At 48.8% G+C, this 15,717-nt stretch overlaps 1 protein-coding gene across 9 annotated transcripts in view; it reads left to right on the forward strand.

The window, feature by feature from the left end:
- LOC119187143 (sodium-driven chloride bicarbonate exchanger-like) overlaps nucleotides 1–15,717 on the forward strand; it is a 240,234-nt gene that overhangs the window by 147,789 nt on the left and 76,728 nt on the right. The window contains exon 1 of one of the 9 annotated variants that reach the window (XM_075894112.1): nucleotides 3,253–3,401. The exons of the other annotated variants lie outside the window; for them this stretch is intronic. Within the exon in view, the coding sequence (XP_075750227.1) occupies nucleotides 3,376–3,401 (26 nt within the window). The 5' untranslated portion in view covers nucleotides 3,253–3,375. Of the gene's footprint in view, nucleotides 1–3,252; nucleotides 3,402–15,717 lie in introns of those variants that run through there. 9 annotated transcript variants of the gene reach the window in all.

Below are 15,717 nucleotides of genomic sequence, written 5' to 3' on the forward strand. Positions count from 1 at the left end.
TCCTGGTGAGAGCGGCATAACGCTGCTGCCTCTGTTGCAGTGAACTATACCTCTGCGATGCATACTGGGCGCTTTTCATTTTCGAATGTTGCGATGAGGGAACTTAAGGAAGGGAGCAGGATGGGAGGGGGTGGAAAGTTGGGTCTCATCGTTCTACGTCTTGTATATGCCCCCCCCCCCTTCTTTCTGCCGGCCGTAACGCAACCCTTTGCGTATCTCACTGTTGGGATATTTAAATGTCGCTTGCACACTTTGTGCTTCGCCCGCTTTAGGGCGTCCCATGCAAGTGCTACCCCGGCTCCTGAGCGTTCAAGGTTCTCACCGTTTTCGTTCGCCTCTAAGGGACGCGTTACCTCAAGGAGAGCAGCCTCGTGGGCGTCCCACATTACGTATCGCTGACCCCCCCCCCCCCCCCCCCCCAGTGATGCGCGCCATCCTGCCTCTGAAAATCCTGACCCTGGAAAGTGCGTATCCGAGCCGACAGAAACCGCGAGGTCTTCTGGTTGACTCGTTTCTCGCACTTTACGAACAGCGGTGTGATTTGGAGATGTTATCGCCCATTTCTTCCGTCCCCGGCTGTCCTCCTCCGTATCATTGTACTTGAAACGCCCGGCTCCTACGACCGTCCAGGCTGTACCACGTCTGGAGTGGGCCAACACTCAGTTTTGTGGCATATTATTTCACTGAGTGAATCTAAATCGTTTCTTGCGGTTGGATTCGGGAAACTATCATTATCATAAACGATTGATTAATATGTGGGGTTTAACGTCCCAAAACCAGTGTATGATTATGAGAGACGCCGTAGTGGTGGGCTCCGGAAGTTTCGACCTCCTTCATCGTTAACGAGTATGCACTACGGAAATTGGCTGAATTCCACCACTCGCCACTGGTCCACTAAAAATGAAGAAGGCAACAGTGAGCCATGCAAATGCCCAATCACCCCCCCCCTCCCCAGAAGGTATGAGCCACAAGAGAGAGAGAGAGAGAGAGAGATAAAGATGCAAGGAAAGGCAGGGAGGGAGCCACAAGAGAAAGTAAACGAAAACAATGCTGTGAAGCGACGGCGGGGAGCTGAGCCGAAGACCTTGAATCGATGTAAGGCCTACGCCGACGTTGTACCCGTAGATCTATGGGAGGTGCAGACGCTTGTTTTCAGCGCGAGTGTCTCTGGAGTTCGGATATCCGGGTCTATCTGTGGTCCGACTCGAATCTCTTTGAGCTAGGAGAGCTGAGAATCGACGTGAAACCAACCTGCAGCGTCACACAATAGCCTATAGCGACGACCTAGAAACAATTTGCATCTCCTACAAAAAAGCATGTAAGCCTATAACAAGGCCTACGAAAAAAACCTATAGGCAAGATTAGTCTTCCTAATCGTCCAGTTTCGCTGTTTCAAGCCTTGTGCGGATTAGTGGAATCTTCGCCGATTTCTTCCCTATTTTGTTGTTCTTCTGTTTATTTCATGTCACACATTAAAAAAAAGGCACGATCGAGTAACCCTCACAAATGCTGTGACTTGTTGTCACAACATGCTGCAACTCTTTGAGGCGTGCGTATTTCGGCTGACACTGTGGTATACGCGCCTCATTAGCGCGCTTGTCTCGCCAGGGAGGGACAAGTATATAGAAAGCGAATGTGAAAAACATTTCACGATATGCATTCGTCTGCTCAAAGAGTTTGTCTCACACGTGATCAGTTTAGACAAAGTTATGTGAGCCGAAGTAGCAAATAGGGCTAGTTGGAACATATATATTTGTCACGGTCAGCACAATAAAGGCACAAAAAGCACAAAAACACCAGAAAGTGCACGACACAGGCGTTGTCTAACAGCTGAGTTTAATGGAAGAAACGTGTCATATATGTGCAAACATGAAGTCGTAAAAAAGCTTGACAACACCAAGCACGTAATCAAGTATGCTGTTAATACGGAATCTCAACATGTGTGAGGGAGGTTGCCTCAACGTTCGTCTATACGGGGGCACGCTGTAGCTTCCTGAAGAGTACACAATCTACGCATCTTTCCCTCCATGGCTCGCAGTGTGGCTGCGCAGCTAAGTTAAAAAAACCGCTGTAGTCACAGTGATGAGACTTAGAGACCAGCGCACGCGTGAAATCGCTGAACCGTATGAAATTATAAAAGCAAGAGACAAGTACGTAAGCCAGCCTTCAATTACTTTCACAGATGCTGAGATTTCGTAGCTACAGCATACTTGATTACGTGATCGGTGAGGGGTCTCAATGTTTTTTGTGCCTTCATGTTTGCATATATATGACACGTTCCTTCCATTAAGCTTTCAGCTGTTAGACAGCGCTTGTGTCGTGCACTTTCTTGTGGTTTTGTGCTTTTTGTGCTCTGATCGTGATGAGTTAGGTGGGCCGACTAGATTAAAGAGTTCGCACGTATAACGTGGCAGCAGAAAGCACAAGACGGGGTCGATTGGCGGGCCCTGCTGTAAACGTGGTCAAGCAGAGTTTTGTCTCTCCCTCTCTCTCTCTCTCTCTCTCTCTCTCTCTCTCTCTCACACACACACACACACACACACACACACACACACAGAGAGAGAGAGAGAGAGAGAGAGAGAGAGAGAGAGAGAGAGAGAGAGAGAGAGAGAGAGAGAGAGAGAGAGAGAGAGTCGCCGCACGGACGCCTTCAGATGCAGCGCGCAGATTATGCGGTTAGATTCATCTGCCTGCATTAATCAAGTTGTAAACTATCTGCAAATTCTCATAGACTGCGTTGCGGGGATTGAACACCTGTCTTCAAACTGATCAGCGCAGCGTCATAGCACTACGGTATACAACGGCTGGCGGCACCTTCCGGCATAACTACAATGCCTGTACATATACAGAGCCTCGCCGACACTTACAAGTGAAGGCTCGTGTAGTATGAAACCTGCGCACTGCACGTTGTACAGGCTTTTCATGTATATACTCATGAATGCGAACGTTCCGCCGTCATAACCACTTAGTTTTCAGGTCTAACCTGAAGGACAATAACGAAAGATAAGCACGTACACACGTATATCTGACGTTCAACTGACCGGGCTTGTTTTTGTGTCTTGAGATAGGGCTCGTCGTCCTTTCACTCTTCTATCAGTCGTCGGCGCTCGCAAACATTCTTTCCTTTCTGGCCCTCTCGTGACGGTTTTTCTCCGCCAGCGCTTCTTGCGCGAAGCCCTCGCTAAGTCCTCCGGTGCGGACACCTTTATCGGTGCGGCCCCGGTGCCGTATCGCACCGCGTCTGCCACCAGGGCGGCGGACCCCAAGACGCCGCCCAAGTCCCGGCGACAGTGATTGGGAGCTACTTCGACTGGCAGCGACCGCGAAGTTTTTCCTCGCACATTCGGTATACCCGGACGTCCGAAAGAAGCAGCCATGCCGTTCCTACACCTCCAGAAAATGTATGTACAGTGTGTGCGGAGAACCAAACATTCTCCTCGAATCGTAGCAAGGACGAGAGCCGTAGCATCTTACCCGCCGCGCTGACCCAACGCATCGTTATGTGGTGCTTGAGTGCTAACCCGAAGGTCGTGGGGATCAAATCCCGGCCGAGGCGGCCGCTTTTCGATGCAGACAAAATGCTATAGAGGCCCGTGTGCTTGGATTTAGATTCAAAGAACCTCCGGCGGTCAAAATCTCCGGAGCCCTCCGTTAAGGCGTCTCATAATCATGGAGTGGATTCGCGACGTATAATCGTAGCATCTCGGTGTCTTTATCCGGGATGTCGCAATCGGGCATCTCGTCCACGAAGCCGTACACACGGATGCTCCTGTTTATGGGTCTCCGCGTAATAGCAGGCATGTTTACGCGTTAAATACTCAATGCACAAATGATACGGCTTGGCGACGATCACGTTAGTGGCCTCTTGAGGAAGTTGCAGGGAGGAAAGATTTTATATATATACTATAGAATGAAAGGTAAAGAGGTAAACCAGAATCATATCGACCGATTTTCTACCCTACACAAAGTGGAGTGTGAAAGAGAAGTGTGGAGCCATTGAGATGAAAATGCAATTTTGTGACATTGCTAGAGATCGTCTTTTCAACGTTATTCCACGCTGACGACTCATTTAAAAAAATCGCAGCATATCTATGGAGTGAACGATGGTGAGTGGGGCGAAGCGTCCGTGCGTCAGGACGGATGGACGCACGGACACACGGACGAATAGACACGCGGACGGATGGCCAGACGCTTCGCCCGACTCACCATCATTCACACTGTGGATATGCCGTGAAAATCACTAACGCCACCTAGTTATATTATTCCCAAGTACATATACACACACCTGGCCTCCGCGATCGGCTGCCGGCGGCGCGCCGTAGCAACGGCGCGCCGCCGGCAGCCGATCGCGGAGGCCACGACACACAACACAATCTATTGAGCAATTCATAAACTAGATGGAGCTACATACTACTACTACTACTACTACTACTACTACCACTACTACTACTACTACTGCCACTTCAGAAGAGGGAACGACCCATGACCTAAGGAGCTTCGTCCCTGAAACAAAACTTGCTTCTCGTCGAACAATATGTGCGCAATTTGTTTTCTCCATGCTTCTAAAAAGGTGATGGAAAACGCACGTTTGTTGTGAATCGTTAGTGTCGGAAACTGCGAAACGTAAAAGAATCAATTTAAATGTTAGTACGCGTCGCCTAAGTGCATCGCACTTTCGCTTTATGCCTTCGTTTTTCGTCCTGCTTACGGACGCCATGAAAGCAGACGTATGAAAAGCAAGGTATTATGACAATGTTTTATTTTTAATTCAATTCTAAAATGCCCCTTTCTTTTACGAAAGACAGAATCAATCTCATATGCTTATCGATTACTAAACATACAACTCATAACAATTTGTATCAATTAAGTTTTACTACACTACCTCAACTACGTGTTCTACCTTAAATACGTTATTTATATAATAACAAAGATTGGATTGTATAAACTTTTTTACGTTGCCGCTAAGCTATGGAACACTTCATAGCATCACGTCATCCGCATAATTTTTTTTCCCTATGAGCGACTTGCTCGTGTTCATTTGTATAATTTGCAAGAGTAAGCAAGATCACAACAGCAACATCATCATCTTCATATTTTTTATATAGGCCCGAAAGCGACTTGCTCGCGTTGTCTGCATAACTTACAAGGGTAACCAATATAACAAGAGTAGCAACAGCAACAACAAAACCTTTTGCAAGCGTTTGTAATCATGCTTCTGTATAAGGTTTCTATTTCTTTGTAGTTCTCTACCTCGCAGTTCATTATCAACCACTTCTGTTAAAAACAGATCCCTGTCGTGACTTTGAAATATCCTGTCTGTACGAAAATAAGGGCTAATTATGTGTCATAAATAACAGTAATTGATTGATTGATTGATTGATTGATTGATTGATTGATTGATTGATTGAAGGACTGCTCGTTTTATTTGGAGGATCTCGTATAGGGTAAGGGCGTGGTGTAGTGTAGAATTAAGCAATCCGCCGCGTGTTATAAGTGGCAGATCTACAGACTCGATCGTGAACTTATACTTACAGCGCAACACCAGAAAAAATACAGGACAGGGAAGCAGTAAAACAGAAAGAAAAGACGGCGCTGACTCACAACTGTTGTTTATTGGAAAAAACAACAGTTTTCTTTCTTTTTTACTCCTTCCCTGTCCTGTATTTTTTTTTCTGGTGTTGCGCTGTAAGTTCACGATGGATCCTAACCAACTGGTCCAACTTACCGTCTTACTACAGACTCGAGTCGTGTAGTCTGTCAGTTGAGACAAAGACAATAATTGAAGGGAGAGAGCGCGAAGAGTAGAAAGAGAACGAGTAAGTGAGCGAGATGGAGGGGGGATAAGAAGAAAAATAAGTCGCCCATGTTAGCAGCCTTGTTCGTTAACGGGGCTTCTTGAAACCGCCGCGAGATAGGTTTATAGATAACGGGCGAGCGCAGAACATTGTGACAGATTGTTATCGTCATAGATTGTTTTTGCCTCTGTGTATTCTTTTTTTTATCCATTTCTTTTTTCTCTCGCTCTAGACAAGTACCACAGGCAGTCGCTGGGTTTATCGTATACACCTTAAACACTCACTTCATTGGCCAATGTCGACAGGTCTCGGCGACCGCCATCCTATATAGATGTCCACCTCCAAGCACGTGCGAAATTAGTGCTATTTTGCTCTCTTTCATTCTTTATATCGTTCATTTCAGTCGTGTATCATTTTCCCCCAGTTTGCATTGCGTTTTCGTGGTCAGACTTCGCCGCAGTTTCCCTTCGATGCGAGCAACTTAATTGTTTTTTTTTTTTTCTCCTCTGGTTTTTTTTTTTCCTTCTTCGCTGTCTGTAAAACGCAGCGTGATGTGAATAAAATGTCTAACCTCTTTAATGTTGGCGTTTTCTTGTTTCGGAGTTTGAGGACCAAGGCACCATTCCGGCGTAGCCTTGAACGAAAATCGCCGTACAACGCGAGCATCACACGGGAACGTGCACCAGCTTCAGGACGCCGAGAACGTTTTTTTGCGGGTGGAGGTTTCGTCGCATCGCGCATGCTCCGCACTCCTCTCCCCTCGTCGATATGGACGTGCGTGCTCCTTATCGTGCGCGCGTCGGTAGCGGGACGACCTCGGAAGAGCTCACGTCCCCGCGCCTACAGGGGTTGTTCACCATGCTCGAGCCGGCGCTGGCTTGTCCCGCTTCCGCGGTCGTGAGCGCGCACACATATATGCTCACAGCGTGGGCGACGCGCAACCGCCGTCGCCTGGTAGCACGGTGACGCGCGGTCGGGTTTATGCGCTTACCCGTACGAGACGAATGGCCGAATCTTGTCGGATGACCGACCCCTCCCAACGACAGCGCCGTCCTATCGGTCACCGCGGCGCCTGCCTGAAACAGCTTGATGGTTCGTTTCCTGGCCGTGGGAGTGCCGCTGTGACACGGAAGCTGAGAAGCTGCACTGGTGGCGGCGGTAGTTAGGTTTTATGTAAAAAAAAAAAAAGGTATGCGTTGTTTGTGATGAGGCGCGTGCGAAGTACGGTAATACGCATCTTGCTTACCCCGAGTCTGACTTGCAAATTTGCAAATGGGGCGTGTGTACGTCGCCGATATAATCAGGCCTTGTGTCTTACGAAAAAGAAGGAAAAGTAAGCCTTACTTTTTTCGTTGATTCCTGACTTGCCACCAGAGATGTAGCCAGAATTTTTTTTAAGGGAAAACTAGGGAAGGGGATGGGAGTTCTGCTATATACTTTATGTATGCTCGTGCGTGTGTTATCATGTGTGAGCGTATATATACACCCGCAAAAGTAAAAAAAATAATTCGCGAGACTGAGTGGGAGTTCGATCCTTTTTCTACCACTCTCCCAGGCTTTTCCACTGCTTGCCGCATATACGATTGCCACGCAGTGCTCACTTCGCATGTGACCCAAGACTCTCAGACGAAAGTATTATGTTCTCTTAGGAGAGTTCTCTTCAAAGAGAGCCATACACGTGGCGAGCCAGTTACTGTTGTCCTGTGGAGTTTGACGTCCCAAAGAAGCACATCACACGTCGTGTACCGGGTACTGCCGTCAACGTTTATCTTATCTTGAAATCGGAAGACCATGCCTAAAATGGCTGGACACGAAAGTTCAGAAGTTCATCTTCTTCTGCAGCTGCATTTCCGATAGAGGCGGAAATGTTGTAGGCCTGTGTGGTCAGATTTGGGCGCACGTTAAAGAACCCCAGGTGGTCTAAATTTCCGGAGCCCTCCACTACGGCGTTTCTCATAATCATATGGTGGTTTTGGGACGTTAAACCCCACATGTCTATCAATTCATCTTCTTGTTTTTCTGTAGGAGGATAGGAGGAAAGAAAAGAGAAGTATATTAGCTTTTATCAGTTTTTTTCTTTTTCTGTAGAGCACACTTGTTTTACGAGCTCGCATTCTCTCGTTGCTGTTGCGGCCGTCGTCACGTGCCAACGTTTTCTCTCGCTTTATTTCACCTAGATTTACCGGTGACGGTATGCATGGAACGTCTATTTTAGTCCAGCTTTAGACTTGTCACCTCCGTCACTTTGCCGCTTCCTGTGAAACGCACACCTGCTGACGTCGGCAGAAAAAGTGCATCGAGCAGTGCAGCGGAAGTCATGTCCTTTATATAAAGGTATGTGCGCCTCTGTGTCCACTGGGAATGTGAGTGCAAAGCGGATATTTGACACACGCGTGGCGTGAGCCGCTGTACTCAAGGTGTAGCATATGTGACGTATATTTGATGATCTAAAAGTGGCCTAATTGTATCGTGTTAACGGTGTAGAATACTGTATTTAGACATTAAAAGGGCGTGGGGTTTGACGTCCCCAAACAATGACATGATCATGAGAGACGCCTTAGTGGTGGGCTCCGGAAGTTTCGACCATCTGGTGTTCTTCAGCGCGCACTGAAAGCGCGCAGTACAAGAGCCTCGGCCATTGCGCATCCATTGAAATGCGACAGCCGCGGCCCCCATCGAACCCGCGACCTTGGGGTCAGCGGCCGAGCACTCTGGGCACTGATCCACCGCGGCAGACGTGCTCTTAGACATGTTGCTAATCAAGGGAGGATGAAGAAGTACATGGAAGGGTTGAAAACTTAGCCAGTTCTCAGGCCGGTTGGCTACCCTTTGCTAAGGAAAGGTTTAAGGGAAATCAGCTACCATAGAAAAGCGGCGCAACATGTGAAGAAGAAGAAGAAGAAGAAGAAGAAGAAGAAGAAGAAGAAGAAGAAGAAGAAGAAGAAGAAGGAGGAGGAGGAGGAGGAGGAGGAGGAGGAGGAGGAGGAGGAGGAGGAGGAGGAGGAGGAGGAGGAGGAAAGCCATCCGACAAGCGACACTGCTTAAAGACTGTTCTAAGGTCAGTTGTGCGCAAGAAATGCAACAACGCTCTCAAAGCCCTCTGTGCTGAGTACGGTCGCGGACAGTGTCCAAGATCGTTTGCGTAGGCATTCGTCAAGGCCTCTGCAAGCCGTATACGCTGCACCCGAGCGTCCGCTCGGCTCTATAAATTGATTCTAAATGAAAGTGATTCTAAATGAAAAGAAGATAAATGTGAGCCCCGTAACTGTCTCTCAGGGGGAGGACACCTCAAGAGCAGCTCACAAAGGATGGGGGTAAGAAGGGATTAAAAGGATAGGGAGGAATTAAAGGTATATAGACAGAGAGAGGAGCAGGACGAGAGAGAGGCGCAGGGACAGCCACATACGGAAGTAAGGAGAAGGTAGGAAAGATGGACACTGTCGCAGAAGTCCGAGGACAAGGCACCACTCAGCGAGAGCTCTTGTCGGCGTCAGCGGCTCTATAGATATTCCCGACAGAATACAGAGCTATGCAGATTCGGGTTCAAGCTGTGAAGACCAGCGTTGGCAAATTCGGCCGTGTTCCAAGGACTGTGCAAGAGTCGGCTCACTTGCTAGCGAACGAAGTCTTGTAGCTTTGTCTGCTCTGTAAAGCAGAATACTTTTACATTGGAGAACGTGAGCGTGAGCGTTTTAGTAATCGATGGTGCATAACGCGCGCATGTATTTCGTTCTTTTTCTGAGAAAGAAACAAAAAAGGGGGTGCTGACATGCGTCTGACTTTTTTTTCTTTTCAGAAAAAAATACATATACACAGGAAATTAGACAAATTGAAACCAGAGTTAAGCCAATTGATCGGCAGCATGTGCCCACAGCTTTTTATGGGAACGCAGCCGGATATTCACGTTCGAGGGTTCAGTGGCTTCGATATTTCTGCACATGTGTCCATCCGAATGGTTGTTGTGAAGCTCCGAAAGACATTCCGTTCGTCAAACATCGCCAAATATTTCTCGCTGCTATGCGTTTCCAAATCTTGAAATTACGCGTCCACGCAACCCTAAAGCCCGTTGGGGTGTGCATCAAGCCACCACACACCCTTAATTCCAGGCTCACCCTCGCATTTGGCCTTAAGTACGGAGCATGATGGCGACGGCGAAAATTTGCGCTGAGTATCCTTATAATTGCTATCACAAGACAATTTTTTTAAAGAATCGCAGTTACAGGTGAGTGAATGTGAAACTAACTCTGCCAGCTATACGTTATTCCGCTTCATCGAGGCTGGCGAGCTGTTGCCGGTAGCCCTCTGGAAACTGCCAACAGATGGCTACTGTATACACAACACGCGTTGCGATACCTGCTGCTTGTCCTCGCTGTGTTTCCGGGGCGTCCGATGTTGTCGCGCGACGCGGATTGCATTTCGCCCTTTGATAGCGAAAATGTAGCGAATGTATATCTGCATCCTGATTTCTACAGAGAGCGACACATTCGCAGCAAGCTTTGTGTGTGTGTGTGTGTGTGTGTGTGTGTGTGTGTGTGTGTGTGTGTGTGTGTGTGTGTGTGTGTGTGTGAGAGAGAGAGAGAGAGAGAGAGAGAGAGCGTCCGTCCGTCCTTTCTGTTCCTGCTGCAGACGTAGTTTCATAATCTTTCCGTTGCCAAGAATAGTGCGCTGTATCGTCTACTGCGTGCAGGCACTCACACTGGCGATGATTTTCGTTGCAGCGCCACGCCGCTGCGTAGCTTGAAGAGCTATAGGCCCGCCCACGTTTCTCCTATATTTACCGAAGCGTTCACTCGTCGCCGTCCCTTCAACACATTGCTCCCCGCTGGGCCACAGCATTTATCTCCTCTCGAGATTGCACACCGCTTTTTTTTACCTCGCGTTTTGTTTTGTTCAGTGTATAGCAACACCTCGTCGCACTGCTTGCTGACGAGTTTGCAAGTCTTGCAAACTCCGGGGTCTTATTTCACAATGATTCCTTTGTTCGTATATTCATTGTTTTCTCCCTGCGCCATTGGACCGCGAGCTTCGCCGCCGGTCGTTCTAGCTAGGGTATTCGGCGTAAACGAGAGATAGGCTAACCGAATTTTAAGTTTCAGTTGCGGTCATCGGTATAAATGATAAATCGACACATATTACTTCAGAGTCCACATCTCTATTCTCGGTCGACCGCTTTTCGCGGGTGTACTTGCCCGCATCGCGCGACGCAACGCCTATCGAGTGGCATATTGGCATCCTGTCTATGTGGTTGTATCAATCACCGTCTCGGTATCAATCGGTATGTCCGTGTCTGCACCACGTTTACGCAATGCACCGTCTCGTTTGGGGTAGGCAAACCGTTACTACTCTTGTATAACACCTCCCCTGCTGCAACGTACTTCGGCGTAATTCGGGTAACGATTAAGTGAATAAATCATTGCAGCTCAATAGCACGCATGAAAGTTACCTGCACTGGAGGTATGTCTACGAGGGCATCGCAACTACGGATACGTTAGCGATTACTGTTTCTCCGCGCACGGATGGGACGAGTGTTTCGCAGTCCGCTCGCACATGCGCAGCCCGCCAACGCAAGCAGCCGCGCGTGGATCGCAGTGCATCAACCGAGAACTCCGCGAGAGGCAATGAGGCGTCGCCGACTGTCCCTACAGCTGCCGATTATGTATACACACGGCGACGACGACTTTCGTCTTCCGGGAAACGCATGCGAAAACGGCGCATGCTGCGCGCGCTTATAATGCACTCGGCGGGGGCGGAGTGGCGGCGTCGATCTGCTGTTTGTTTGTCGACGGCGTTCCTGCGCGCGAGCCGGCCATATTTATGAGGGCACGCGGCGCGGTTGACGTTGTCAGAGCCGCAATGCGTGGCGCAGTAGGGGCGCCGACCGATCGAGGCGCGCAGTAGCGGTGCACGAGGGAGGCTATCGCCATAGAGTTTCCCAATATACACTAGAGGGAACTCTGGCGCTAGTGTCTATGGGAGCTGCAATGCACAGCGCTTCGGCGAGCATGCGAGTGATGAGTAGTTACACACATTTGTCTAAACTTTTTTACTTCTGGCCTGCTCTTGGCTCCGTGTGTGTTCGTGTGGCTTGAAGCTGTTTTCTCACGAAACAAAAATCAGCAAATGTTCAGCGATTGCGCTTCACCACCCTATTTTTTTTTTCGAATTACCTTTCCGAATTGGGTCACGAAGTTCAAAAGGGTTGAATCTTTCTTTCAAAACAAAATCGAAACACGGCAATAAACGAAGCCGCAAGTACGATTCGCCGCCCGCAAGTATATACGAAGACTAGGCAAATGTGTGTACTACCCATCATTCCCATGGTCGCCGAACGATCGCAGCGCCAGAGTGCCCTCCAGTTAATTTTGAGAAACTCTATGGGTATCGCTCGTCCCTGTTGCACGGCGCCCTCCATCGCCTGAGTGGAAGACGGTACGGGCCTCTTTTAGCTGGCAGGGGGAAAACGTGTTCGCTACCGAATGCGGGAACTGTAGCGAGTTCAGCGCGACTCTTGCACAGCGCGGAGGAAATGACGGATTTCCGGCTTGCGTTGCGCTCGCTTGTGCAAGTGCATGCACGGATAGTTCATGAGATGACACGCCCATGCGCCCCGTATATGTAGTATCAGTAGAAGGTTTGTGACATCGGAATTCCGGAACGGAAGCCTTGGTCGAGGTCAAGGTCTTTATATTGTTTTTATGGACACTACTGATTCAGTAACATTTTAGAGATGTCTTTGAGCCCACCAAAACATACATCCTTTGCGAGGCAGCCAGCTGGTCCTTTCATGTCGCATTCGTTATGAAAAACCGTACACGCAAGATGAGAAGCGTACAGAGTTTTCCATTTAGTCATAATTGTCAATGCGTAATGAAGAGTGGTCTGCACGTCGGCCGTGGTGGGGCAGTAGTTAAGGTGCTCGGTTGTTGGCCTGAAGGTCGCGGATTCGATGCCGGCTGCGGCGGTCGCACCTCGATGGAGGTGGATTAGTAGAGGCTCGTGTACTGCGCGATTTCAGTGCACGTTGAAGACCACCAGATGGTCGAAATTTCCGGAGCCCCTCCGCTAAGGCGTCTCTCGTAACCATATCGCGATTTCGGTACGTAATACCGCAAATTATTATCAAGAGCGGCCCACACACGCCATATCGTGGTCGAAACGCACGCTTCTCGAATATAAGCACCGATTCTGAGCAGTCCCAAACTGTTGCAATAATCATGAATAGACTTACTGTATATGCTACAGTAACTCTAATCATGAAGAATTGATTGATTTATATATGGAATTTAACGTGCCAAAACCACCATATGATTATCAGAGACGTCGTAGTGGAGGGCTCCGGAAATCTCAACCACTCGGGGTTTTTTTTAACGTGCGCCCAAATCTGCGCATACGTACGGGCCTACAGAATTTTCGCCTCCATCGAAAATGCAGCCGCCGCTGCCGGGATTCCATCCCGCGACATGCTGATCAGCAGCCGGGTACCTCAGCAACTAAACCACCTTAGCGGGGCCTAATCATAGAGTTAATATACAAGGCCTAATCATAAAGGAAGCGGTGTGACACCTTGCGGGAGAATTTTCATGGGAAGCTTTTTTTTTTTTCTTCTTCCCAAGGGCTGGCACTTCTGTTTTGAGGTGTACCACTCGGTTCCGCCAAACGAAAACGTATATAGGCTGTCACTATACGGCAGGCAAAAGCAAGTAACAAAAAGCGCTGCTTCGCGAGCTTTTATTGCGTGGATGCTAGCCAAGCTCCGCGGCTTCCTTCATTTTTTCCTGTCAATTTTCCTTTAATCTAACGTCGTCGCCACGCCGCATAACGTCCTAGTCGCGTATCTTACGTTATGTGCGTATCGATATCGATTATTAACATCTCACGTGTATTTCGAAGGTTGCGAGTTTGGGCCCCACAGACGCGAAAGGTGTCTTTACGCCCACTTAAAGTTCATTTCCATTTATGGCGGAATCACTACGCTACGGTTACAAACTATGAACAGTGTCCTGTATGCTCTCCTTGACTTCATTGGGTTGTGTTTAACCAGTCGCGCATAAGTAAAGTTATTTCGGAGGGGAGGAGACGTTCTTGATCTGAAGCGGGTGCAGTGTAGGCGAGGCAATTGCCGAGTGTCATTATAAGCTTTGTTTCCAACCACAGAAAAGAATTTTTTTTTAATTGGAAAAGAGGGGCCACCCGCTCTAGCATAATGAAACTTGTATATCGCGTCGTTTGTCACGTGATCTACATCGCAGAGTACAACTTTCATCTTTCAGGACGATCGGTTTTTCGTTCGTAACGTCAGTATAAATGTTATGTTCTTCACTGTGGCAATTTATTCGTACCCTCAACCGAAGAACCGGTTGTGTGTGTGTGTGTGTGTGTGTGTGTGTGTGTGTGTGTGTGTGTGTGTGTGTGTGTGTGTGTGTGTGTGTGTGCACACACACACACACAGCTCGCTCTGCAGTTCCTCGAGCGGGCACTGTCCTCTTTCATCGCGGCATGGCGTCGTCCTTCGTAGATGGACGCCATCTCCTCGTTCTGACAGCCCGGTTGCTATAGTACGGCACGAGAGGAGCACAACGGCCACATCAATCTTATCTCGCTCATCGTATCTGCGGGACGCGCCCTGCCGTGCATTCCGACTAAACATTTCCGGTCGTGTTTCATCCGTCCTGACGTGGTGATGAGGAATCCGCGTAAGCGGTTCGTTGATTCGCGGAAACGAGGGTGAATGGATGGCACGGCCTTGGGGTCTTTCTCACTTCATTCCTCTCCTTCACGGAGAGGTGAGGAGTTTGCCGCCTCCAAGAGGCCAGTTCAACAACAACAACAACAAAAAAGATATATTTCGCATTCCCAGCATTTGTACCGCCCTACGTACCGGTTGGGGTTCTTTTCCGACTATTGCCCCTCCCTGTGAACGTCGCAATCAATTTTCTCGCACGAACGTAACAGAGAGGACGATAGTTATAGCGCGAGAACAAAACGACGACACAGAGACAAGAAGGACACGAAGGACACGAGCGCTGTGTCGTCGTTTTGTTCTCGCGCTATAACTATCGTCATGCCATACCAACTAGCCCAAGTTCTAAGTAACAGAGAGGCTCCGTTGACCCGTTGTTCGTTTCATTTTCAAGCGGTCTATAGTCTTTTCCGAGGGATCGGGGGTGGAGCATGTCTGTCGAAGTACAGCGCGAAATTTCCGGAGCCCTCCAGTACGGCGTCTCTCATAATCATATGGTGGTTTTGGGACGTTAAACCCCACATATCATCATATGAGTGCGTATTCCAGATAACTGAGAAGGCAGCTCGTTATCTGTGCTCGAGCGACAGCAGGTCAGTGAGCGAGTGCAGTAAGCAGCAAAGCTTTCAGATCTCGGATGCTGTGATTGCACCGTTGGGCTGCTGGGAGATTTAGAATGCAAATGCTGCTGCATGTGTGTCAGAATGGGATCTTGTTGCGTGTGGATCGTTCGCGCTCCAACTATACGGTTCACCTCGGGGCGCCAGTCCGTTTCGGTTGCTCCCATTTTCATTCGACATCCACCCATGAATACGCGAGTGCATTGATTGTTAGGGTAGCTTTTAGTGCGAAATAAAGACGAAAGACGGACTAGCGCAATGTAGTACTGACAGTGTTCGCGCGTTGCGCACTCGTCAGCCGGTTTTGTATTGCCGCATTTTCGCGCTCGTCCGTCTCTCGTCGTTAGTTCGCGCTTTAAGCTACCGCAAGAACGAACCAACTCACCCAACAAGTCACTCTACTGAAGTGCATTGATTGGTTGCTTTACCCTCCCGAGCACCCTGTCTGGCGGAGAGCTCCTTTCGAGCGTATGACGTCAGACTCCCGCATACATCATGCCGCGTCTTGCTTTCGGGACATTGGGAGAGCGCCATCTGGGCCGACTGCGTATAACAGCGTTTC

Source organism: Rhipicephalus microplus, chromosome 1, assembly GCF_043290135.1.
Source record: "Rhipicephalus microplus isolate Deutch F79 chromosome 1, USDA_Rmic, whole genome shotgun sequence".
Classification (NCBI taxonomy): Eukaryota; Metazoa; Arthropoda; class Arachnida; order Ixodida; family Ixodidae; genus Rhipicephalus; species Rhipicephalus microplus.